The 24123-nt window shown below is 34.2% G+C and overlaps 6 protein-coding genes and 1 long non-coding RNA gene across 13 annotated transcripts; 3 read left to right on the top strand and 4 right to left on the bottom strand.

The window, feature by feature from the left end:
- Positions 1-459: 459 nt before the first annotated feature.
- Positions 460-6038, bottom strand: LOC105956124 (outer envelope protein 64, mitochondrial). 3 transcript variants are annotated; one of them, XR_016029660.1, is made up of 11 exons: positions 5667-6038; positions 5242-5394; positions 4845-4969; positions 4236-4361; positions 3923-4105; positions 3598-3742; positions 3281-3449; positions 3051-3185; positions 2769-2960; positions 1871-1987; positions 460-1395 (listed from the first exon to the last, which is right to left on the bottom strand). XR_016029660.1 is itself a non-coding variant. In XM_012979953.2 (10 exons), exons 1-10 carry the CDS (start codon positions 5912-5914, stop codon positions 1976-1978), a joined length of 1491 nt encoding a protein of 496 aa, XP_012835407.2. In that variant the 5' UTR covers positions 5915-6038; the 3' UTR covers positions 1871-1975. The 3 variants fall into 3 exon arrangements, 2 of the variants coding, with proteins under 2 accessions (XP_012835407.2, XP_088669640.1); XM_012979953.2 differs by lacking the exon at positions 460-1395 and having other exon boundaries at positions 1871-1990; XM_088813514.1 differs by lacking the exons at positions 460-1395; positions 4236-4361 and having other exon boundaries at positions 1871-1990; positions 5667-6016.
- LOC105956128 (metacaspase-1) lies at positions 617-2386 on the top strand. Of its 2 annotated transcripts, none has more exons than XM_012979958.2 (5): positions 617-863; positions 1061-1385; positions 1489-1609; positions 1769-1972; positions 2104-2386. In XM_012979958.2, the coding sequence occupies exons 1-5, from the start codon at positions 617-619 to the stop codon at positions 2158-2160; spliced, it is 954 nt and encodes a 317-aa protein (XP_012835412.2). In that variant the 3' UTR covers positions 2161-2386. The 2 variants fall into 2 exon arrangements, with proteins under 2 accessions (XP_012835412.2, XP_012835410.2); XM_012979956.2 differs by having other exon boundaries at positions 1486-1609.
- A 1524-nt stretch (positions 6039-7562) lies between the features above and the next one.
- Positions 7563-10278, bottom strand: LOC105956130 (putative protein phosphatase 2C 9). 4 transcript variants are annotated; one of them, XM_012979960.2, is made up of 7 exons: positions 10010-10278; positions 9838-9900; positions 9591-9652; positions 9093-9326; positions 8714-8990; positions 8039-8193; positions 7563-7945 (listed from the first exon to the last, which is right to left on the bottom strand). In XM_012979960.2, the coding sequence occupies exons 3-7, from the start codon at positions 9627-9629 to the stop codon at positions 7811-7813; spliced, it is 840 nt and encodes a 279-aa protein (XP_012835414.1). In that variant the 5' UTR covers positions 9630-9652; positions 9838-9900; positions 10010-10278; the 3' UTR covers positions 7563-7810. The 4 variants fall into 4 exon arrangements, with proteins under 4 accessions (XP_012835414.1, XP_088669677.1, XP_088669676.1 ...); XM_088813551.1 differs by having other exon boundaries at positions 8050-8193; positions 10010-10142; XM_088813550.1 differs by lacking the exon at positions 10010-10278 and having other exon boundaries at positions 9838-9979.
- Positions 10279-11218: 940 nt separating this feature from the next.
- Positions 11219-13383, bottom strand: LOC105956129 (putative glucose-6-phosphate 1-epimerase). Its single transcript, XM_012979959.2, has 8 exons — positions 13134-13383; positions 12919-12993; positions 12632-12688; positions 12315-12484; positions 12098-12238; positions 11891-11993; positions 11701-11803; positions 11219-11574 (listed from the first exon to the last, which is right to left on the bottom strand). Exons 1-8 carry the CDS (start codon positions 13257-13259, stop codon positions 11408-11410), a joined length of 942 nt encoding a protein of 313 aa, XP_012835413.1. The 5' UTR covers positions 13260-13383; the 3' UTR covers positions 11219-11407.
- Positions 13384-14481: 1098 nt separating this feature from the next.
- LOC105956131 (putative glucose-6-phosphate 1-epimerase) lies at positions 14482-16900 on the bottom strand. Its single transcript, XM_088813362.1, has 8 exons — positions 16601-16900; positions 16334-16408; positions 16047-16103; positions 15621-15790; positions 15401-15541; positions 15191-15293; positions 14968-15070; positions 14482-14856 (listed from the first exon to the last, which is right to left on the bottom strand). The coding sequence occupies exons 1-8, from the start codon at positions 16694-16696 to the stop codon at positions 14690-14692; spliced, it is 912 nt and encodes a 303-aa protein (XP_088669488.1). The 5' UTR covers positions 16697-16900; the 3' UTR covers positions 14482-14689.
- Positions 16901-17527: 627 nt separating this feature from the next.
- Positions 17528-17919, top strand: LOC148765048 (uncharacterized). The gene is made up of 2 exons (XR_016029752.1): positions 17528-17760; positions 17874-17919. It is a non-coding gene; the product is annotated as an uncharacterized LOC148765048 (long non-coding RNA).
- A 1946-nt stretch (positions 17920-19865) lies between these two features.
- Positions 19866-23763, top strand: LOC105956126 (ubiquitin carboxyl-terminal hydrolase 3-like). The gene is made up of 6 exons (XM_012979954.2): positions 19866-20279; positions 20918-21034; positions 21138-21236; positions 22167-22349; positions 22963-23144; positions 23236-23763. The coding sequence occupies exons 1-6, from the start codon at positions 20163-20165 to the stop codon at positions 23636-23638; spliced, it is 1101 nt and encodes a 366-aa protein (XP_012835408.2). The 5' UTR covers positions 19866-20162; the 3' UTR covers positions 23639-23763.
- Positions 23764-24123: the final 360 nt, after the last annotated feature.

Genomic DNA, 24123 nt, shown 5'->3' with positions numbered 1-24123 from the left:
CATTTTGCAATTTCGGAAAAATTGGAAGAATATTTGAATAACAAATTTTCAAATATTTTGTTGATTTACATGACCCATAAAATTGTTATTAAAATTTATAGTAAAATTTTTATCTTTAAATGCAAATTGATAGTTGATAGTAAAATTTATTTTGAACATGTTTGCATGAAAATATATAAAAGAATCTATTTATAAATAAAAACTTATATATGTTTATATCACATTATTTATAAATATACGCTTATACTTTTAATATTTGCATGTTTCCCCAGGCTCCCGTATCACTATTTACATGTTCGTACTACATAGGTTGTAGGCTTTAGTATGGAAACAAATTTATATATTTCAATAATTACTTGCTTTTGCATTAAAACAATTGGAATTTCTTCTAATGACCGTCTCCATTTAAAGACTAAAAAGAATATAAAGAGAAGAAAAAAAAAATTAAAAAAAAGCGTATCAAGAAAAAAGAATCCTATCCCACGATTAAATCTTCTTCATTTAAGAAGCATAATCTCATTTTATCAGAATACAACAATAGTGCAGATTCCTTGATCACAATATATATAACCTTCTTCTTCTTCAATATTTCGAGCACGAATATCGAGACAAGATCATGGCTGAAGCAAAGAGGTTATTGTCTTACAACAATGGTAAGAAAAACTCTGTCAATAGATACAGAACAAGTGGATCAAGTTCATTCTCAGAGCAACCACCACGTGGAAAACGTGCTCTCCTTTGTTGCGTAAGTTACAGAAACCAAAAATTCGAGCTTAAGGGAACAACACATGACCTGAAGAACATGAGAAGTTTGCTCGTCGAACAATTCCGATTCCCCCTCGATGCCATCCTCATTCTTGCAGGTGAATCAGAAACGATTACCTGTCTATTTCATGACGAAAATCCTTACTCTATTTAATCATAATTCTTTTTTTCCCATATTAAGTGTCGCTTTTGTTTTTGGTCCAACTTTACCGTAATTAATGATATATGAAAAGAAGATAATTGTATATATTGATGATTGAAGAAACAAAATATAAAAAAAATAAAAAAATTGCAGAGAAAGAGCGATATTCGCCTCCAACGAGGAAGAACATAGAAGACGGTTTCCAATGGCTAATGAGGGGCATTCAGCCTGGTGACTCGTTAGTGTTCTACTTCTCGGGCCATGGATTAAGACAACGTGGACTCCACGGAGATGAGATCGACGGCTACGATGAGACAATCTGCCCGCTAGATTTTCAGACAAATGGAATGATTTTGGACAACTACATCAACACAACACTCGTTCGGCCGTTGATCCGTGGGGTCACACTCCATGCCATAATAGATTCTTGCCACAGTGGAACGGTTCTCGATTTGCCACTTGTGTACAACATGAACACGTGAGTCCCCCTTTATATATAGAGAGAGAGAGAAATGATGTAATAAGATTTAAAATCATTGTCGGTTATTATGCAATGGGAATAACGGATTTCGTTTTAGCAGAAGAAAATGGGATGATAATAGTCCTAGGAATGAGGAATCTTCTTGTAATAAGGGAACAAATGGTGGAAAGGCCATTTCAATTAGTGCATGTCAAGATTATCAGCAGGCTGCAGATACATCAGTAATGCATCTTCTTTAAAGCTTTTCCAATGCATAATATATAACTATTGACACTGTTAATAATATATATATATATATATATATATATATATATATATATATATATATATATATATATATATATATATATATATATATATATATATATATATTATTGCAGGCATTCTCGCCGGAGAAGAATATGACAGGTGCAATGACGTGTATCTTCGTAAGAGCAGTAAAAGGAGGAGCAGCATCAAACAATGGAAAGAAGATAACTTACCAAGGGATTCTTGATCATATGCATCAGTCACTAAATCAAGAAGAAAAGGTGAGCTGTGTCGGTGCTGGCTTTCGTAGAGCTCTTCGTCGCAAGATTTTCCAGGTTTTAATTTCTCCACTTCTGACCAAGAAAAAAATATATAACACATTTTCTCACATAGAAAAAATCTATTATGGATATATATATATATATATTTCTACTATAACATGACAAGGATTTGGGAATGTTTTCAGGATCCTCTATTGTCGTCTTCAGAAGAGTTCGACACTGAAACGGAGTTCAAGCTCTAATCATGCCCAGACAGTGAGAAGATGATTGAAACATTGTTAAGAAATAAAGAGCTTTAAGATTCTTTTTGTTCATGATTTTCAAACTTCTTTTATCTTTATTCAGATTTTGAATAATGCAAAAGACATTTTAAGGCTTTGTTCCATCCCTCTTGATTTGTGCAATTTACAAAAAAATAAATAATAATAATAAATAAATAAAATCAGTGTGATATTAATAATTTACAAACTTAGCTGGATTTTTTTTAATTTTTTGGTGAACATATGAAACCTCGTGAATATTTTTGTAATTTTGAAAAATCAATCATCAGGCTGAATAGACAATACTAACATTAAAATTCACAATCTACAAGCAATATATTTCCAAAAAGAATATGCTTTCGACTTTTCGTATATCACATTGCAAGTACTACGATGCAGCAGCGCACACAGATTACAAGTTGTATCGATCTATACACTGGAAACTGAAAGGCTAAAGTTGATTTACATCAGGACGACAATAGAAAGAGAGATTTAGTATGAATCTTGAAACATTTGTTTGTCCTTTTTTACATAGTTCACTGGCTAAGACGAGACTTAATTATGAAATACTAACGATAAAGAGAACACACCTTTTCCTTTAAAAGCTCAGCGGCATCTATGGTACCATTGGTATTATATGGTAACTGAAGGGTGCCGACTTCTTCTTGAAGAGAAGAATACATATCCAAGACGGTATCAAGTAGGAATTTATCAGATCCGTGAGATGCAATAAACGATACAGAAATCGGACAGCCGTCATGGCTTCCAAATGGAACGGCAACCTGAACATCTCACACACACACAAAAAAAAATTCATATTGTTGGCAATATAAATAAATCAGAATGTTTAAACTTCTTCCATTAAAAATTACCTGACATCCTCCAGACAAACTAGCAATGCTCAACAATGCATGAATTCTGTCATAGACTTCCGTAAAAAGACCTTTTTTTGTGTTCAGTTTGATCGGAGGATCAGCTACTGTAGGAATTACTAATATCCCGTCATCCTTAAATAGTCGAGCAGAGAAATGGAACCAATTAGAAGCAAGAAAAATTAAGAACATAATTTGGCATATTTGCTGGCAATAGAATGAATGAACACCTTCAATAAACTTTGTAGAACAGCTCTCATTTCTGTTCTAACTTTATATAAACTCTTGACATTCTCTTGGGTTGTGCTTATTGCTGCCCAAACACGATTCGAGATATCAGAACCTAGTTTAGGTTTCACTGATCTAATCCACTCTTCATGATTTGTTTTGAACTCGTATCTGAAAAGCAACAAAGCTAGATTGAGAAATTAATGCCACTAACTAAAAAAAATAAAAAGAATTGACCACAAAATAAACTTCGTCTTTTTCCTCCCAAAATTGTAAAACCAGTTTATTAAAAGACATAATTCACTCATTTGAACAATACCTTTGTAGTAAAAGCATTACAGAAGACAGTGCTTTCATAGTTGATATTCCGTTTTGCTGATTTCTTGATTCTTCACAAAATCTTTTCAGGCTAGGCACGTTTGAAGCAATATAGTTCCCAAAATTCATATGCTTTGGTGCTTTGTCTGCACACGTAAAACAAATGAAAAGTGAGCTATTTCAAATTTAAATATTTTACTGCGGAGTCGGGACATAATTCATCAGGAAAATGTTGGTAAATAGTTACTCGAACTTTACCGATCAATTACAGATGAGTACAGAAAAAGAAAATTTCCATTTTAGAAAAAAAAGAATCTGCTACTTACAGCCAGATAAATTCTCTGTTGCTTTTCTTACAACATGAACAGTCTTCTGAATTGGGACGTTAGAAAGCTGGAAAAGATCATCAGCTATAATTATGCTCCTCGTCTTTTTAAGTTCCAGGAAATTTAACTGGAGTAGAACATGTCCGACACGATGCAAAACAGATGGATCAGATGCCAAGCAACCTGAAGCAGTAATTTTATTATTACTAAATATTATTACTGAACTTGTCGTGTCACTAAAGAAGTTTTGGCATTTCAGACAAGGAGGGATACGAGATTTGAACTTTCAGAAGAACAGGGTGTAATTGCATACCGACGGTGTCTAGACTTTGAGAGTTTGGCAAAACACCAATCATAGATACAACACCATGAGATGGTCTGAATCCAAGAATACCACAACATGATGATGGTAATCTTATACAACCAGTTGTATCTGTACCTAAAATATCAACTCGTATGATTAGAATGCCAAATTAGCAAGGGGCAAAATAAGCAAGGGACTGCAACTTAAAAGTACGGTACACGTTAATCTGGGGATTATAGTCCATATGAATATATACAGCAAGCTAGAAAATTGAACTATCTGATGTCCACATAACATATAGAACAGATAAGTAGCAGAACACCAATGTAGACGCCATCAATAGTTCAAATCAATAGCAGAAAATTTACCGAAACTCTAAAAAGCATGACCATCTAAGAGAATTTTGAAATTATAAGCAAGACAATTTTAGAAAACGTTCGGAACTATTTGTATTGTAAGGAACTTGAATTTAAAATGTATTTCCTATAAGATAAGCATATAAATTCTTAACAAAAAAAACGTTAACATAATTATCTAAATTGTGCATGAAAACAATATTAACACCAAAATCGTTAATGATCTCAATAATTAAAAACAAAGTGAACCAAAAGATTATACCAAGAGCAAAATCCACAAGATGGGCTGCAACAGCTACTGCTGCTCCACTAGACGAGCCTCCTGGAACATGAGATGGCTTTTGTGGATTTATTGGGGTTCCATAACTCCTATTTTCCCCTAATATCCTGTAAAGCATTATCCAATAAACAATGGTCAATTTATACCTTTAACCACCATCACCGCTGAAAAAGAAGAAACTATGAGAAGATTTTCCCAGCCTCGTAAAACAAAATCTAACCAGATTTAGCAAGCCCTGTTATAATGGTGTTATACCAAAAACCACAATAACTTTACGAAGTCGAAATCTCATGCATTAAGATTTCTGTTTCTCATTATCTAACGTTCACATAGATTTAGACCGTGCTGTATTAACAAATGCTAGGCAAACGAAAATTACCCGAAACCAAGTTCATCCATGACAGTCTTGCCCTTGCAGGTCGAGCCGTTTCTTAGCATGGTTGTTACCGCCATAGCAGTTATCTCGGCTGCTTTATGAGTCCTCTTCCAATATGTACTTCCATATCCAGTCACATAGTTTTTTACATCAATGCTACAGAATAAACACAAATAAATTAATTAGATGTACAGTTAGATCTTTAGCAACTAATTTTTACGCCTAGATAAATTAAATTTAAATTTCAGCCTAACAACACTCCAAAATGTTTTTCTTCCTTGAAAACAAAGCTACTTACATGACTACATTATAAAATCCCCAATTAGGTATTTGCACAGAATTCTTCGCGGACGAGAGGAATTACCACATTTCAATAGGAAGTAGAATAAATCCAGAAGAAAAGCTTAAAAAGGGGAGTGATTATATACTTGTCGCTGATGGCGAAGGTGAGGCCGGAGAGGGGGAGGCGAGCCGCCGGAGGCGGCGGCTGAGGAAACGGGAGAAGCTCAAAGCGGGCGACGAAAGCTCCGAAATCTTCGTTCACGGAACTCTTGGCTCTGATCCGGCGCCGTTGGACCTCCGCGAGGACTAAAATTCCGGCGAGGCCGACGCCGATCACCACCCATACTCTCGGATTCGATGCCAATTTTGACAATTGACGATCGGAAAATGACATGATAACAGCTAATTGTGGACAGTTATACTTCTCCTCGATAGAATTGAGGCTGGGGTTTTAGAGAGAGAGAGAGATGGGGTTTAAGGCTCAAATTCAATGTTCTTATGAAATGTAGAAATATTGTGTGGAAAATACAGTTTTCATCCCTTAAGTTTGCACTAATTTCACATTTGGTCCGTTATGTTTAGGAAAAATTCATTTAGTCCTTCATATTTTAATAATTCAATAATTTTGGTTATTTCCGTCAGTTTATTGTTAGTCTGTTAGTCCTTCAGTTAAGACAGAGAAGTGAAGGACACAAGCTTGATTCTGTTACTATTGACGGAAAATTGACGAAAATGGCTAAAAATAATGAAATTTTGAAACATGAAGGATCAAATGTATTTTTTTAATGAACATGGGACCAAATATGAAATCAGTGCAAACATGAGGAATGAAAATTGAATTTTTCCCAAATATTGAATACACCAAAAAATATATATGTGAAATTTATGATAAATATCAATAAGTTTATAGTGAATGTTACGGTAAATCTGTACACAATCAATACATACACATGATCGTGTTTTTTTTATATATATAACTAAAATGTAAATATATTAATGAGGCGAAATAAACGAGTCTAAGATAGGGTAACCTCCATCACAAAAACAAGCAGCTGGTAAAGCATCAATATCAACAAAACCATTCCATAAACATGATAATTCCCATTTTGCAAGGTGATCAACAATTTCGTTTCATTAGCACTTTGACGGCAATATTTAAATTTCTGTTTCGGCCACAGAAACCATTATTTTAATACTTTAATATATAGATAAATTAATATAGAGATGTGCAGCGCAAGTCACACCTTTATAGTATATACAACAACTACTGTATCTTGAGAATAAGTTAAAGTGTCGAACGTGCCTCCAATTCATTAAAAAGTCTCATTGATAAAAGTTTGAATTAAGCAAACACACTTAATACTAATCTTGCTAATAAATTAAGTAAAGTTATCCATTTACGTGCATCCAATTTATTCACAACTCTCATTGATAAAAGTTTTAATTGTGTAAAGACCCTTATCAATAATAAATGTATAACATTTAAGAATTTTTTTGTTATTATTTATAAACTCTTTTTGACAATACCCTCCCATTGTTTATAATGTTTCACATTGATTTTTGAGCATAATATAAAATAAATCTCGAAAATTATAAAACACTAAAATTATAGATTTTTTTATGAACTTTCTAACACAACTTGAATCAAACGAATCGAATTTTGTAATATAAAGTTATAATAAAAATAGGGAAAAATAGAGTTTGTGGCCCTCAAGTTTGCACCGATTTCACATTTGGTCCCCCATGTTCACAAAAAATATATTTGGTCCCTTATGTTTCAAAAATTCAACATTTTTTTAGTCATTTTCGTCAATTTTCCGTTAAAACTAACGGAATCAAGCGTGTGTCCATCATTGCCTTAACTAATGGGCTAACGGTAAATTAACGGAAATGACCAAAAGTGTTAAATTATTGGAACATGAGGGACCTAATGTATTTTTTGTGAACATGAGGGACCAAATGTGATAGGTGCAAATTTGAGGGATGAAAGCTGTAATTTCCCCAATAAAAATAAATAATGTAATATATTCTATGGCATTTGATTTACATAACACAGATATATTAACACTAGTTCACAAATAAAATAAAATAAAAGATTAAAAAAACATTACTCTATGTCCCTATAAGTACTGCAGAAAACAACCCATTTTACATGTCTTCATGAAAAATAATAAAAATAAAAAAAAATCTACACAAAAAATAAAAAATTAAAAAAATCAACCAATAATAAACAATATAAAAAGAACTTAAATACGGAAAAGGCGAAAATTTCGCATTTTCTTCTCTACAGCTAAAATCGGACGACAATGCAGGAAATGTCGTCCTTACTATCTCTGTGCAACGCTTCGATCACTAGTTGCTTTGCTGCCTTGTGTGGGTCCCGCGTGTTCTTCACAATATCTACAGCCTCTTGATTCGACATAACCTGGAAGAAAATTTACGACCGATGAAGGGCGTTTTAGTCATTTCACATGATAAAAGGAAGGAATAAAAAAGATGCAGAAAGGACGAAAATAACCTTCCATATACCATCACTAGCAAGAATAAGGAATTCGGTCTCGGAATCTATCTCGGCATTTGCTATATCGGGATCGGATCTTAAGTGATCCTTCAAGTTTTTGTCTCCAAAAGCACGAGAAACTGCCAATTGCCCGTTCACTCTCGCAACGTCTCCTGATAAAATATATACCGAAAACAATTTTATATAATATTAAAATATTTGGAGCAAAAAATATTTCAAGAAAAAGTAGAAGGGAAGAAAAGGTGAATGATAAATCGAGAAATCGTGCTACGATAAATGGCTAGATGGAAAATGACCTCTCTCGTACGAGCAATTAGTCATGCCAAAAAACCCAAAAACGACGGAAACAACTACTAAAAAGAACTCACGAAATGTTCAATAAGAAACATTTAAAAAAATTAAAAAATCAGAAATACACGTCGCTCCAACAATTGCTACCGAATGCGACAGCCAAACACATGCGACTTAAAATAAATAGTAAATAAATTAATAAAATCAAACTATGTAATACAGTAGAACCTCGATAAATTAATACTCGATTAAATAATAACCTCGATTAGATAATAGTTTCTCTCGGTCCTGACTCGGTGAAAACCCGACTCGGTGAAAACGTGTTAAATTATTAACTCGATAATTTAATAATTCGCTAAATTAATAGAATTTCCGTGGTACCTGGCAAGTTCGAAACGAATCCACCTCTATTTTCGATACTACCCCTCTCCAAATTAGGCTCGTGATCAATGCTCATCTGTACAGCCTCACCCCTTCTAGAAAGCACCCCCCTCGAATCTCCCACATTAGCCACCCACAAGAATCGACCGTTTATAAGAATCGCATTTACGGCGGTCGACCCACCTTCCCCCAATTCGGTACTATGCGACAAAATAGCTTCGTCGGTTCTCTCGTAAGCTTTAGCAATACACGTATTCGGGTCCTTCAAAAACCCCTCCTGCAATAAAAATTCAAGAATCGCGTAAAAATCGGTTCTTGGTTAAAAATTAGAAAACGGGGTGTGTGTTTTTTTAAATTCGAAACTAACGAACTGACCAACCTCCTTCAAGATATTCGAGAAAAGATTCTTTTGTAAGTAAGTGGGCACGTTGTCGCCCATGTGCCCGTCGTAAATGGCGAATAGACCGAGCTCGTGGCCTTGAAACTGCACGAATTTCGCCACGTGGTAATCTTCCATTGGATGATTCGCCTTACCCTTTGCTAAACTGAATCCGTACTTAACATGCCCTTTTTTGCTGCTTCCCTTTCCCGAGCTCAACGACGAATTTCCTCCCTAAAAATTATAAAAATAAAATAATTAACTACGCGACTAACTGAGAATACGAGCGATCGATAAGCAGAGTATACAGAACCGAGCATATGTACAACAAGAATATGCGATTATCAATTAAAAGGAAAACCCGAAAGTCGATACTAAATTTATTCGGATACGAAATCAATCATCGAACGAATCCAGAGTACTATAGCAGAAAATTGAAGGGAATTAATTAATTCACCAAAAACTAATATATTTCCACAAAGAGAGTAGAAAATTAACCTCTGAATTAACTCCACTGAAGCAGCATAAACTATCCATTTAAACTCAGAAACCCTCAACCCCTGTAAAAAAAAATGGACAGTAAAATCTTGACCATCAAAACTCAAAGAACCAAGCAACAAATTCACACACAAACACACACACACACATATATATACATATATATTCAAGAATCATAAAAAAAAAAAAAAAAAAAAAAAAAAATTCAAGAACAGAACATGGGCATCTAAAAAATATTCCAACTCACCGATCCACAACTCCCAGAATCAAGAAAACTAAAAAGGAGGGGGGAACAAAAGGAAAACCCTATCTGCAAGAAATAAAAAATCAATCTTTAAGCCGAGTTTGAGTTGATCCCCTCTCTGCATGCAAAATTAAAAATTAAAAAATTAAAAAAGGGGAGATTTAATTCAACGAACTGATTTGGGGATTTCGATTTCTTGGAAGGGAAGAGAGAGAGAGAGAGAGAGAATGGCTGCCAAAGAAACAGTTCTTGGCCGCCCCCTTTTGACTTTGCTGCTGTCTTTGTTGATTAATTATTGTTCCTTTTTAATTGATTGCTTTTGCAGTATTAGTAATAAATAAATTGTGAAAAAGCAGAGACAGCTTTTTTCGTTATTACGATTTACAGCTCTGCAATTATAAACTCTCTGTGTTGTGTTCTTGTTTTCAAAGGGGCTTAGGTTTCACAAATTGGGGGAAAAGGGGTTTTGTATTTAATGAGGATAAAAGCACATTCCTTTTTTCTTTTTTTTTTGATTTGGTCAACCCTCTGTTTCCAGCTTTTTTTAACATCTCCGAATTTTGCTTTTAATTTTTAATAATTATTGTTTCCTTTTCTTGTCTTTGCATCTATTTTCCATTTCTTTATTTATTTCTTGTAATTAATACGCGTAGGTCCCGTTTAACTGGCTAAGATAAAATAAGCCTGAGATTCAACTAAATAATTTAATAAAATTCAATTGTAGTATTAAACCTTAGAATAATAAAAAAATATGCATAAAATGCATTATAACATAATATTTGCAAAATATTTGCAACAAGTTTCTTGAATATCAAACATTAAACAATGTTCAATTATTTAGTTAATTATAATTAATCTCTCCAACTAAACGAGGTCGTGCAGTCAATAATAAAATTGGATGAACTAAATAGTAAATATACATTCATATACACTACTAAATGGTGTGAAAAAAAAAATTGAGGAAAAACAATATGTGCACAAAATTCTCATATAGCAGCAATTTTTTCCTCTTTTTAATCCCTTTTTCTTTAGTAGTACAATTAACCCTATGAATTATAGGCTCCGATCCAAAATTCACCCCCAACTAAAAAAATTGGAACAATTTGTACCCTTTCGTAACTCAATCAATGTTAATAACTGGGATTTATAAATAATTAATTTATTCGTATAAAATTTGATATCTTTCAAAAATCAAGTTCCGTGGCACTTTTATTGTGTGAAATATACATGCACGTAAGTACTTTTGCGCAAATAAAATAATACAAATGCAATTTTTTTACATAATAAAATGAAAAAAAAAAAAAAATGTGCACGTTTTTCTCTAATTAACACACCGGGATTTTATATTGTTTAGTGAGATTACGTACGTGGAGTACAAGGAATGTTGTTCCACAAAAAGAAAGAAAATATACTAATAAGAAAAAAAATCAAATCACATCATATATACATTCATCAAAAGCTGGATATTAGGTATTATACTTGAATGCAATAATATTGTGTTGTCAATCAGAAGTATTAGGCATTATGGCAAAAGAAGGTTTATCAACTGAATTAGCAAAAGTAACAAATCAAATCAGAAATACTCGACGGAAAGTCGTTGGGTCCCGGTCCACTCTTGATCGGGATTCAACGTAACGTCACTCTCCACAGCAGCTGCTTCAACACAAACCATCTCCTTATACTCTTCGTCTCCTAAATCAGCCGTACGCCTTGCCTCAAGATCCCATGGATTCCACACAACTAAGAAAATTTAAAAACAAAACCGACTTATCGATCAACGCACGTTTTATTAAATAATTCGTTTCATATAAATACGACATTGTAAAGTATGAATATAATTAAAAAAAAAAAAAAAAAAAAAGTTACCAATTTCAGGAAGATTGGCATCTTTGTGAATGGTAAAAGTTCTTCTAAGCTCACGGTCCCTAACAGTTATCTCATCGGGAGTGTTCAGATATACCCTGTCGATCTATAACGGAAATTAAAATGGGGGTCGTCAAAAATAATATAATTTAAAACTTCTGGTAACAATCTTTATATATATATATATATGTACTTCATTGTCGAAAGTGATTGGATTAGGCCCTTCAGTAAATCGCTCGTGCATCTGCAGATAGTCCACAAAATCCACCGTCTCCAATCCTTCAACCTGAGTTGCCCTGGAAAAGGGATTAATTAAGTTAGTTCACTATTGCAATTATATAATAATAATTGTATTTAAAAAAAAGAAACCAGTAATATACTCTTGTTAGTAATTAATTACCTGATATCTGAAACAGGGAAGTAGGTGTGATAGGCAAATTTGAATGTGAAAGGATTCCCGTCAATGTTGACGTTTTTTACACGAGATATCATAGTCAGATCTCCGGTGGGTCCGAGCATAACACGTAAACGGAGCTCAAATCTGCAACATTTAAAAACAAGAAACATACAATTACGAAAGTTGGTGATTAATGAAAGATTAATATATAGTCGAATACCTATGGTTAGGCCAGTTCGGGAAGTTGTCGGGCATATTATCGAGAATGAAATCAACAAATGCATGATCACGGGGTGGAACGGGAAAGGCTATATCGTGCATCAAATCCTCGAGTCTCCACATTCTGGTTCGAGCAAATCCGTTTTCCTCCATGTTTACATTGTCGTAAAACTGATCATGATTAATTATATTATGTAACAATTTATTTATTTTCTAATTAATCAATATGAGACCGAGTAAACGCAGTAGGCAAATGGAAGTCGGAACGAATAAACGCAGTTAGGCAAATGGAAGCCGAAACGAATAAACGAAGCAAACCTTTGGGAAGCAAATTGGGATGCCTCCACGAGCCGGATGTGGAGGTTCGTAAACGGCCTGAAAATTAAACGAAGTACTGCTACATTACATCAAGATACAAAAAAAAAAAAAAAAGAAAAAAAAAACCAGATGATTATTAGGTGATTAATTAAGGAATAATACATGATCGATCATCTCACACTAATTAATAACATAATTTTTTCGTCAAATTAGATAATTAATATATATTTCACAGAAATTTAAATTAATTAAGCAACTGGTAATTAAAATCAGAGAAATTGAAGTACCTCTGTACTGATAAAAAGCAACTCCTCTTCGCGTTCGTTCGTCCATGATACTACCTGAGCTCCATAAAGCATAATCTACAAATGGATCGAAAACATTTAATTCATCAAAATCACGATCGAAACCCTAAGCGCGCACCAAAATACACTGCGTATAGTTAATTACGCCGGAGCAAAAGGGGGAAACTTGAACGGAGACTGAAAATATATATATATACCTCGGCGGTGTAGCCGCCAGGATGAAGGAGAGTGATGTGAGGGACGCCGTCGCCGTCGTCATATTGCCTGTACGGCCACTGCAGTACAGCTGGTTGCTGCATGTTCGGGGCCAATTGCAAAACCATACTGAATGTGTGTTTGTGTGTGTGTGCGTGTGTGTGTTTGTGCGTGTGTTTATTGGGTGGAAGAAGAAGCAACTCCGGGTGATTATTGTAACTGCTGCAGATCGGAATATTTTTGAAAATGGTGTTTTCCGCCTTCTTCACAGTTTGTGTCAATTTATAGTAACGGAATTTAGTTTCCGCTCTCTAACTGAAATCGATAGATACAGGCATGTACAGTATTTTTCCGGCGCCGAATTACCACAATACCCCCGTATTTTCTATTTTGTTCATTTTTTTTTTTTTGCCAAATTACGGGCACCTCCTTGAACTAAGATCAAATTACAAACAACTCATCTTGTTTGGGTAATTACAAGCATGACCCACAACCACAGCCCATTTCTAGTAGGGGCCCACAATTTTTTTTTCCGTATAAATTATATATATATTTCAATGTTACTTATTTTATTTTATACAAATTTAATTATTATCATGTAGAATATATCAAAAAATAATAAAATTTAATAACTGATAAATATTTGCAATTACAAAAAATCATTTATTAATATTAGAATTGAAATATTATTGAATAGAACATAAATTAAATGGCTTAATCTCATTTGCACCCTTGAAATATACCATTTTGGCAATTTACAACCTCGAAACAAATTAATGGCACTTTGCACCATCAAAACACAAATTATCATGCATAATACACCACACGTGAGTTTTTAAAGCTAATAAAGGTAATTTAATATGTTTAGTGGTATTTAAAATTTATATTTTTTATCACAAAAAATATATTACGAAAAAAAATTCATCAGCTATTTCGTTATCAAGTTATCTGAAAACCATATTTTCTTCCAAATATTTCTGCATAATATTTCCACCAATTACAATAAAAGATCTATCAAGCGAATAATTTAGTGATAAAGTTTATTTGATTTTATTTTGTAAGAAAATATAATTTGTTTCAATAATCCCGTATGATTTTAAATTCTTTCTTACTTTGTGCGCTCGAAATTAGGTTAGAGGTTGAAGAAATAAAAATTTAATTTGTTATTTTGCACCTTGGGAAAAAGAAAATCAATAAAAAATGAATTATCATTTATTATTCAATTAAGAATGCATTGTGAATGATTTATTATGTTTTAAGGGTGCAAAGTGGAGTTAAGCCTAAATATAAATATGACTCTATCATACAAAAGAATTACTTAATATCTTTAAATGTAAAAACACTGCAGAATCAGAAACAAATCAAATAGGAAAATCATATCAAATCACATATTGATCAAAAGCTGGATATTAGGTCTTATACTTGAATGCAAGAAGAATATTGTCAACCAGAAGTAGTACTATAATATGGGGGAACAGAGTATTACATGAATGTATGTATTATGCATTATGGCAAAAGAAGGTTTTATCAACTGAATTAGCAAAAGTAACAAATCAAATCAGAATTGCTCGACGGAAAGTCGTTGGGTCCCGGTCCACTCTTGATCGGGATTCAACGTAATTTCACTCTCCACAGCAGCTGCTTCAACACAAACCATCTCCCTATACTCTATGTCTCCGAAATCAGACATACGCCTTGCCTCAAGGTCCCATGGATTCCACACAACTAGAGAAAATAAAAAGAAAACAGATTTATCAACGCACGTTTTATTAAATAACTCGTTGCATATGTAAATACGACATAATAAAGTATGTATATAATTGAAAAAATCCTTACCAATTTCAGGAAGATTGGCATCTTTGTGAATGGTATAAGTTCTTCTACGCTCACGGTCCCTAACAGTTATCACATCGGGAGTGTTCAGGTATACCTTGTCGACCTAAAAACGGAAATTGAAGTTGGGGTCGTCAATCGTCAACATAATTAACTGCACAACAAATAATAATTTAAAACTTAGGTAACAATCGGCAGAATTGATCTCTTTATTATATATATGTACTTCATTTTCGAAAGTGATTGGATTAGGCCCTTCAGTAAATCGCTCGTGATCATTCAGATAGTCCACATAATCCACCGTCTCCAATCCTTCAACCTGAGTTGCCCTGAAAAAGTGATTAATTGAGTTAGTAGTTCACTATCGCGATTATAATAACGATAATAATAATAATAATAATAACCGGCCAGTAATATATAATCTCGTTACTATTACATGATATCTGAAACAGAGAAGTAGGTGTGATAGGCAAATTTGAATGTGAAAGGATTCCCATCAGTATTGACGTTTTTTACACGAGATATCATAGTCAGATCTCCGGTGGGTCCCAGGATTACACGTAAACGGAGCTCAAACCTGCAACATGCATTTAAAACACGAATGATACAATTACGAAAGTTAGCTATTAATGAAAGATTAATATATAATCAAGTACCTATGGTTAGGCCAGTCCGGGAAGTTGTCGGGCATATTATCGAGAATGAAATCAACAAATGCATGATCACGGGGTGGAGCGGGAAAGGCCGCATCATCCATCAAATCCTCGGTTCTCCACATTCTGGTTCGAGCAAATCCGTAGTCATCCACGTCATAATTGTCGTAAAACTGATCACGATTAATTATATTATACAATATAATCAAATTTAGTTTCTTCTAATTAAGCAATACGAGACTGAATAAACGCAGTTAGGCAAATGGAAGTCGGAACGAATAAACGCAGTTAGGCAAATGGAAGTACAAACGAATAAATGCAGTTAGGCAAATGAAAGTCGAAACGAATAAACGCAGTTAGGCAAATGGAAGCCGAAACGAATAAACGCAGTTAGGCAAATGGAAGTCAAAACGAATAAACGAAGCAAACCGTTGGGAAGCAAATTGGGATGCCTCCACGAACCGGATGTTGAAGTCTGTAATCGGTCTGAAAATTAAAAATTTGTTATTTGTAATTATTATTTATGACAGTACTGCTACATTACATCAATATACAAAAATAAAAAACCAGATGATTAAGGAATATACAAGATCCATCATCTCACACTAATTAATAACATAATTTTTTCGGCAAATTAAATAGTTAATATATTTCACAGAAAATTAAATTAAATTAAATTAAACCACTGGTAATTAAAATCAGAGAAATTGAAGTACCTCTCCAGTGAGAAAAAGCAACTCTTCTTGGCGTTCGTTCTCCCATGATATTACCTGAGCTCCAAGTAACTGAATCTACAAACGGATCGAAAACACTTGTTCATCAAAATCAAATTCAAAATTCAAAATTCAAAACAATGAAAACCTAATCGCGCACCGAAATAAATACATTGCGTTAGTTAATTATTACAATAGGGGGAAACTTGTACGGAGAATGATATATATATATATATATATATATATATATATATATATATATATATATACCTCGGCGAAGTAGCCGCCAGGAGGATAGAGAAGTATGCAAGGACAGGCGTCGTCGATATATTCCCGATAAGGCCACTGCCGTGCAGCTGGTTGCATGTTGTTCACCGCCAATTGCAAAATCACACAGAATGTGTGTGTGTGTGTGTGTGTGTTTGTGCGTGTGTTTATTGGGTGGAAGAAGAAGCAACTCCGAGTGATTATTGTAACTGCTGCAGATCGGAATATTTTTGAAAATGGTGTTTTCCGCCTTCTTCACAGTTTGTGTCAATTTATAGTAACAGAATTTAGTTTCCGCTCTCTAACTGAAATCGATAGATACAACAGCCTATACAGCGTGTACAGCATTTTTCCGGCGCCGAATTACCAAAACACCCCCTGTATTCTCTATTTTGTTTTTATTTTTTCTTTCCACTTGGATAAAGTCTCCAAATATTACTAAAACCGTAGTTGATTAAGGAAATCGAACACTAAAAGAATTAGTTGAATAATGAAGTCGGCTATAGAAATAGTATAGTTAAACCTCTATAAATTAATATAATCGGGATCAGCTAAATTTTATTAATTTAGCGAAGTATTAATTTTAGCGAAATAATTTTTTAATAAGTATATTCATTTAAACCTCTATGAATACTTTTGCTTTATGAGTCGGGACCGGAAAAATATATTATTTAAACAAGATTAGTAACTTATCGATCATTGGTTTATTGAGGTTCTACTGTAGTTGTTTAATGTAATTAATTTTTGAAGTAACAGAAACAACCATGAACCTGTTATGACAACCAACACAATTCAACGGCAAAACCCAAAAAGAAAAGAAAAAAAGAATTGTTTTTTTCTTTTTTTTTTTAGTTTACAAAATTCATTACATATTAGAGATTATTAGCAAGACCCCCCTCATGAGGTAATGTAGTTAAGAAAACACCCCCTTCCAAAAATAATTTGAAAAAACCCCCTTGATTAGTATTCCACCAAATATTACTTTTATAATTCCAAATTTATCCTTAATTGTCAATATACTATTTTGAAACCCTAATTTCTCTTTCCCAAATTCACACCTTTCACCACCGCCAATGCTTCTCCGCCGCCGTCCACCGCCGCCGCCGCACCGACCACCACCGTCCCTTCGTCGTTCCCTTACTCTACTACACAATACACAACAGGTAATATATTAATGTTGATTTGTTGATTGTTGATTGTGTTCTCTAAACATTACAAAATGCATCCATTTAAATTCTTCTGTGTTAAATATGTATATCTACTCTGTACTACTTAGAATATGGAAGTGGGGTGGTGATGGTGTGGTGTGGCGACGACGTGGTGAGGATAAAGAGCAGATCTAGGGTTTTTTGGTGGATTGTGGCGGAAGACGGCGCAGAAAAAGAAATTCGCGCAGGCAGGGCCCTTAATCGACTACGTGTGTTTAATCGACTATGTTCAATAGTCGATTAAGGCTTAATCGACTATGTTCAGTAGTCGATTAAGGTTAACCGACTCCAGTTGTTAATTTTTTTTTTTTTTTTTTTGTTTATTGATTCCAATGTATAAATCAATTACAATGTTTGTATATTTTTTTTTTAAATACAGTTGATTTTGCATTTTTTTTGTAATTGTGATTTGTTATTTTTAATAGCTAAAATTTTAATCGACTATGCATTAATAAACCTGATAGAGAAAAAAATTAAAAAAACCAAAAAACATTTAAAAACAATATTAGAAACAAAAAAAAATAAAAAAATAAAGATTTTCCTTAATCGACTATGATGCATAGTCGATTTAAGACTAATCGACTATGCTTCATAGTCGATTAAAAAAATGGAAAAAAAAAAAAAAAAAAACAATCAGCGCTGGCCCAGTGATGAGGTGGCGAGCGGGGTAAAGCTGGAAAACATAATGGCTAAAAATGGGTGTGGGCCTTTTCTCAAATGGACTAAAATATTTTGGGTCTCCCTCAATTAAAAAAAATAATGAGGGGGTTTCTCAAAGAGCCCCTACATATTAATCAAACTAAAGTATATTCAATTAAGAAAATCTCAACAGACAGTCAAGAAGCATAAATTAATTAAATTATTTGAAAAATAAGTAAAGAAAATTAGCTAGATTTTAATCCAATACAAATTGAAGCTATATCCTAATCAAGGCGGTCACCGGTGACCTTAGGCGAGAGATGGCAAAATTGATACCACGAGAGTCGACTCGCATTATTTGAAAACATGCAATGGACAAGTTCGGGAAAGACCTCTCTACCAGATGCTCCCCACCGTCGTATGCCTTTCCACGCAGTGACGGACTCAGCATAGGGGCAAGGGGCCATTGCCCCCAACATTTCTCAAACTCATATTATTTTAGGGTAAATTACAAATACCCCCCTGAGGTATGGTTAAATTACAAAAAACCCCCTCTTGTTTGGATAATTACATCTACCCCCCTCAACTATGATTTTTTCTTACCTTTATGGTGCCAAATTCAACATAGTCATCTAGATTCCGTGAAATGTGCTCTAGTTTGTACTCTTTGTGTAAAAAATACAGTTTTCGATGCACCACAAACTCATATATACAAGCTAAAAATCACATATTATGGTCATCTTGCTTCATAATGTAGAGTTTGAATGGGATAAAACGGGTACAAAAGTGATAATATTCCATATAATCTCGAAGATTCCGCTAAATTTGATGAGTTGAGGGGGGTGGTTGTAATTATCCAAACAAGAGGGGTGTTTTTGTAATTTGGTCATACCTCAGGGGGGTGTTTGTAATTTACCCTATTATTTTATATAGAAATATAAAAAATTGTGTATAATTGCGTTAACGCCCCCTAGAATCTTTTTAATGCATTGGGCCCCCTTAATATTAAAATCCTTGCTCCGCTAATGTTTCCACGCCCTCCCTCCAAAACCGACCACCTCTCCACCGCCGTACAACTTCACTTCACTAATTACGTAAAAAAAGGGTCCCCTCTTGTACGACTTTCGCAAATTGGGGGTGGGGGTGGGGCTTATTGCTAAATTTTTTTTAGTTCATTGTAAATTTATTTATTTTAAAATATTTTTGGGACATCTCAATTTTGGTAGCATGACATAAGTATCATAAATATAATTTGATAATCTTAACATGCGGACTAACGGTAATTTGACGAAAAAACGGTAGGAAATGTTAAATTATTGAAACTCGAGGGGTTAAATGTGATTTTGTTTGGATATAGGAGGCCAAATGTGGAATTGATACAAACTTAAGGGGTGAAAACTGTAATTTTTCCAAAAACATACAAGAAAATCAACAAAAATCCCAAAACAAAATAAGCAGACAACTTCGGTGGCAGAGCAGAAGATAGACACCGCACCACTCCCCCGCCGACTAAAAACCACTGCAATTCACCTCCAGAAACACCACACACACATACATACATACATGTGTATGTATAATTAGGTCATAGGAGCGAAGAATTTCACGGCCTAATTATCAGACAATCGGAGCAAACCCGCCTGAAATTGACGAAGAACTCCGATCACCGTAGCGATAGAGGAGCTCTGGTAGATGGTGGATGGTGACGTGTCACGATCGCAATGGGTATGGCGGGTTCTAAGTTAGAGAAGGCACTGGGCGAACAATTTCCCGAAGGCGAACGCTACTTTGGTTTGGAGAATTTCGGAAACACTTGCTATTGCAACAGTGTTCTCCAGGTGTGTGTGTGTGTGTGTGTGTGTGTGTGTGTGCGTGGCCGCCTTTTTACTTGTTTTTTGATGTTATGTATTGTTTAATTCTGTGCTTTGTTGGGTGATTAATTAATTGAATGAAACCATAATTTGGTGTTAATAGTTTAATTAGTAGATTTTCTTGCTCCACTTTTAGTATTTTAAATGAATTAGAGCCTTCCATTACTTTTGAGTAGTGTTGAGCAAAGAGAATCGAAAAAACCAAAAACCGAAACGAGCTGATTAACGATTCGATCAGAAAAAAACTTCTGTTTGCTCTACCTTTTTGTATAATCTTTTATAGTTTATGTATAATTGGCATTCTTGATTGTAGTGTACTAATACCTTGTAAATATCTTGTAAAATGAAAAAAATAAACCGAGCATGAATTGAAAATAAATCGAAGATCGTATAAAACTGAATTGTGATAAAACCGACATATTCGATTTTTAGTTTTACAAAAACCGATGCATTTGAGAATATAGTAATTCAACGTCGTAACAATGTCAATAGAGGGATTGTAGTCGCAAACATGTCACGTTTGTTTCTACGCATTAATTTTTTTGAGCTTGAATTAATGTCTTGGTTAGTTTCGAGTTTCTAATATCATTTGATTTTTGATTTAGGCTCTTTACTTTTGCGTCCCGTTTCGCGAGCAACTGCTGGAGTATTATTCAGACAACAAAAACTCGGGCGAAGCAGATGATAATATCTTGACATGTCTTGCAGAATTGTTCTCACAGGTAGTTATAATTGCCGTATTTCTCGTGTATTTTATGGTCCGAAGAAAAACATGGCAAAAACTTATGCAGATAACTGTCGAGATTGACGATCGTGTTAATGCAGATAAGTTCACACAAGAAGAAAACAGGTGTAATAGCTCCAAAACGCTTTGTACATCGAGTTCGAAGGGACAACGAGAGTTTTCGATCGTACATGCATCAGGTTTGTTGCTCGTAAACAGTGGCGAGGCCAGAAAGTTTGGTGAGGGGGGGCTTAAACACACGGGGGGTTCGGGGGCAGCGCCCCCGAAATTTTTTTTGCTATAAAAGAAATTTGAGATGAAAATTTGATACGCATTTTTTTCCCTTCACTTTCAGATGATAATCCAAAACGAATCGTGAAAGCTAAATTGCTATAAAAATTTAAGAAATATGAATATCAAGTCGATTATCAAATTGACACAATCGACTTCTAATTGATACCCAATTTGAAAATTAAGATGAGAGAGAAATTGTCAAATGCTAAACGATTGTCGGTGGGTGGCAATTTAACTGCTATTAGTGAGACTATGGGAGAGAACAAAGTTTTTTTTTTTTTTTTCAAGAAACGTAACGAAGTTGAAAAATAGAAGATGAGAGCAAGTCAGACATGGGGGGCTTTGAGTAAGTGGACTAGAAATAAGTGGGCTTAAATAATATAATTGAATAGATTAAAAAAAAAAAGATATAATTGAATAGGCTAAAAATATAAATAAAATATACATGGGGCTTTGAGTAAATAAACTAAAAATAAGTGGACTTAAATAATATATTTGAATAGACTAAAAACTTAAATAGAATATATATCAAATATATATATATATATATATATATATATATATATATATATATATATATATATATATATATATATATATATATATATATATATATATATATATATATATATATAATGGAAAAAAATTTGGAAGTGAGGGGGGGCTTGAGTCCACCCTAGCCCTTGGGTGGACTCGCCCCTGCTCGTAAACTTGGTTTCTCGTATATACGTAATTTGTTTTTTTTTTCCAACTAAACGGAATGTAAACTTTTTATAGACATTAATTTGTAATTTATTCGATATTACAATTATTTATTTAAATTTTCCGTCATGCAGGATGCACATGAATTCTTGAATTTTGTGCTGAATAAACTAGTTGAGATAATGGAGAAAGAGTCTCACAAAGTGACAAGTGCGCCACAAACGGTTTCGGTGGAGGATGCTGTAAACGAACCAACCAATGGTCGGATCAACGGTTCTAATGAACCCTTTTTCAGTTGGGTCCATAAAGTTTTTCAGGTAAACTTTCTCGTAAATTTTGGATTGTTCCCCAATTCAAAAGCTATAAGGACCTCTGTTTCTCTTTAGTTGGTGAATCGGGTGATATGATGCGATTCCGATTTTTTTTTTTTTTTAACCGAACTGGACTACATATCCAATTTCTGTTCCGATTTTAATTTCGAAAAACTACTATAAAAATGGAAATTCAAAATTCCGCCGATTCAGATCGAAAATATCCAATTCTGGAACCAGTTTTTCATTCCAATTTCGAAATTCCAATTTTCAGCTTTTCTAAAGAAAATCGGAACAAAATTGGAATGAGTTCTTAACTCTCGAAAAAAAAATGCAGTTTCTCTCCAATCCGTCCGATTTCCACTCATACTTTTAACGAAAAATAACCATTGGGTCTTGTTTGAGAAGGCCCGATCAAATGTTTAGGCTCTACGTTTCAAGCACGTGATAGAAAAGGGCCCTAATCGAACATACAAAGGGATATTTAGTCCACACTAAACCTCTATTACTACACAAATCCGAAAACATAAGATTATCGGATATTACAATTACATTATCTTGGACATGCAATTCTAAACTAATTCAATCAAATCTCATCATTTGACTTTCTGACACGCAGGGTATTCTTACAAACGAGACGAGGTGTTTAAGGTGCGAGACAGTCACCGCAAGAGACGAGATATTCCTAGACTTGAGCATCGATATCGAACAAAACAGCTCGTTAAGTGGCTGCCTCAAGAACTTCAGCTCCACCGAAACTCTAATCGCCGACGAAAAATTCTTCTGCGACAACTGCTCTAGGTAAAAAAAAAAAAAGACAACCCTAATTCTTTTTCCTCGCTCCCTCGGGAAAAAAGAAAAGAAATGTAATTTAACGTTTTCTTTCGCACAGTTTGCAAGAAGCGCAAAAAAGGCTGAAGATAAAGAAACCGCCACGTATACTAGTGATCCACCTCAAGCGGTTCAAATTCGTCGAGCAGAGGCACAAGAAGCTGTCGTACCGCGTGGTGTTTCCGTTGGAGCTGAAGCTGAACAACACAGTGGAAGGTGCGGACTGTGAATACTCGTTATCGTCTGTGGTGGTCCACGTGGGAAGTGGGCCCAACCACGGGCATTACGTGAGTATAGTCAAGAGCCATGATCGATGGCTGTGCTTCGACGATGAGAACGTGGAGATGGTCGACGAGTCGGTTATTCAGAACTTTTTTGGGTGTTCGCCGGAGTATTCGAGCAATACGGATATTGGGTATATTCTCTTCTACGAGAGGCTTGTGAGTGGGGACCACCAGTGGTGAAGTAGAAGTCATGTTGTAAATATTGATCGAAGGTTGACTTTTTGAGATTATAGATGGGTGACTGGGTAAACTTATATATGTTTTTCAGTATATTATTATTGAAAAAATATAGTATTCGTCCCTCATGTTTGCACCGAGTTCACATTTGGACCCCTCATACTCACAAAAAAAATTCAGAAATTTTAGTCATTTCCATCAATTTTTCGTTAAAATTAATGGAATGTTGAAACTAATGGAATCAACACGTAGTCAAGTGCGTGCCCATCATTATATTAACTGACCAACGGTAAATACGAAAATGATTAAAAGTGTTAAATTATTCAAACATGAGAAACTAAATGTGTATTCTGTGAATACAAGGGATTAAATATAAAATTAGTGCAAACTTGAGGGGTGAAAACTGTAATATCCCATTATTATTATTATTATTATTTTGAACAATAAAAAAAGACTTTTTGTTCAAGAAATCATGTTGAAGACCTCCA

The sequence above is a fragment of the Erythranthe guttata genome, chromosome 14 (assembly GCF_056151865.1).
Source record: "Erythranthe guttata isolate IM_541 chromosome 14, IM_541, whole genome shotgun sequence".
Taxonomy (NCBI): Eukaryota; Viridiplantae; Streptophyta; class Magnoliopsida; order Lamiales; family Phrymaceae; genus Erythranthe; species Erythranthe guttata.
This window is presented reverse-complemented; position numbering and strand designations above follow the sequence as displayed.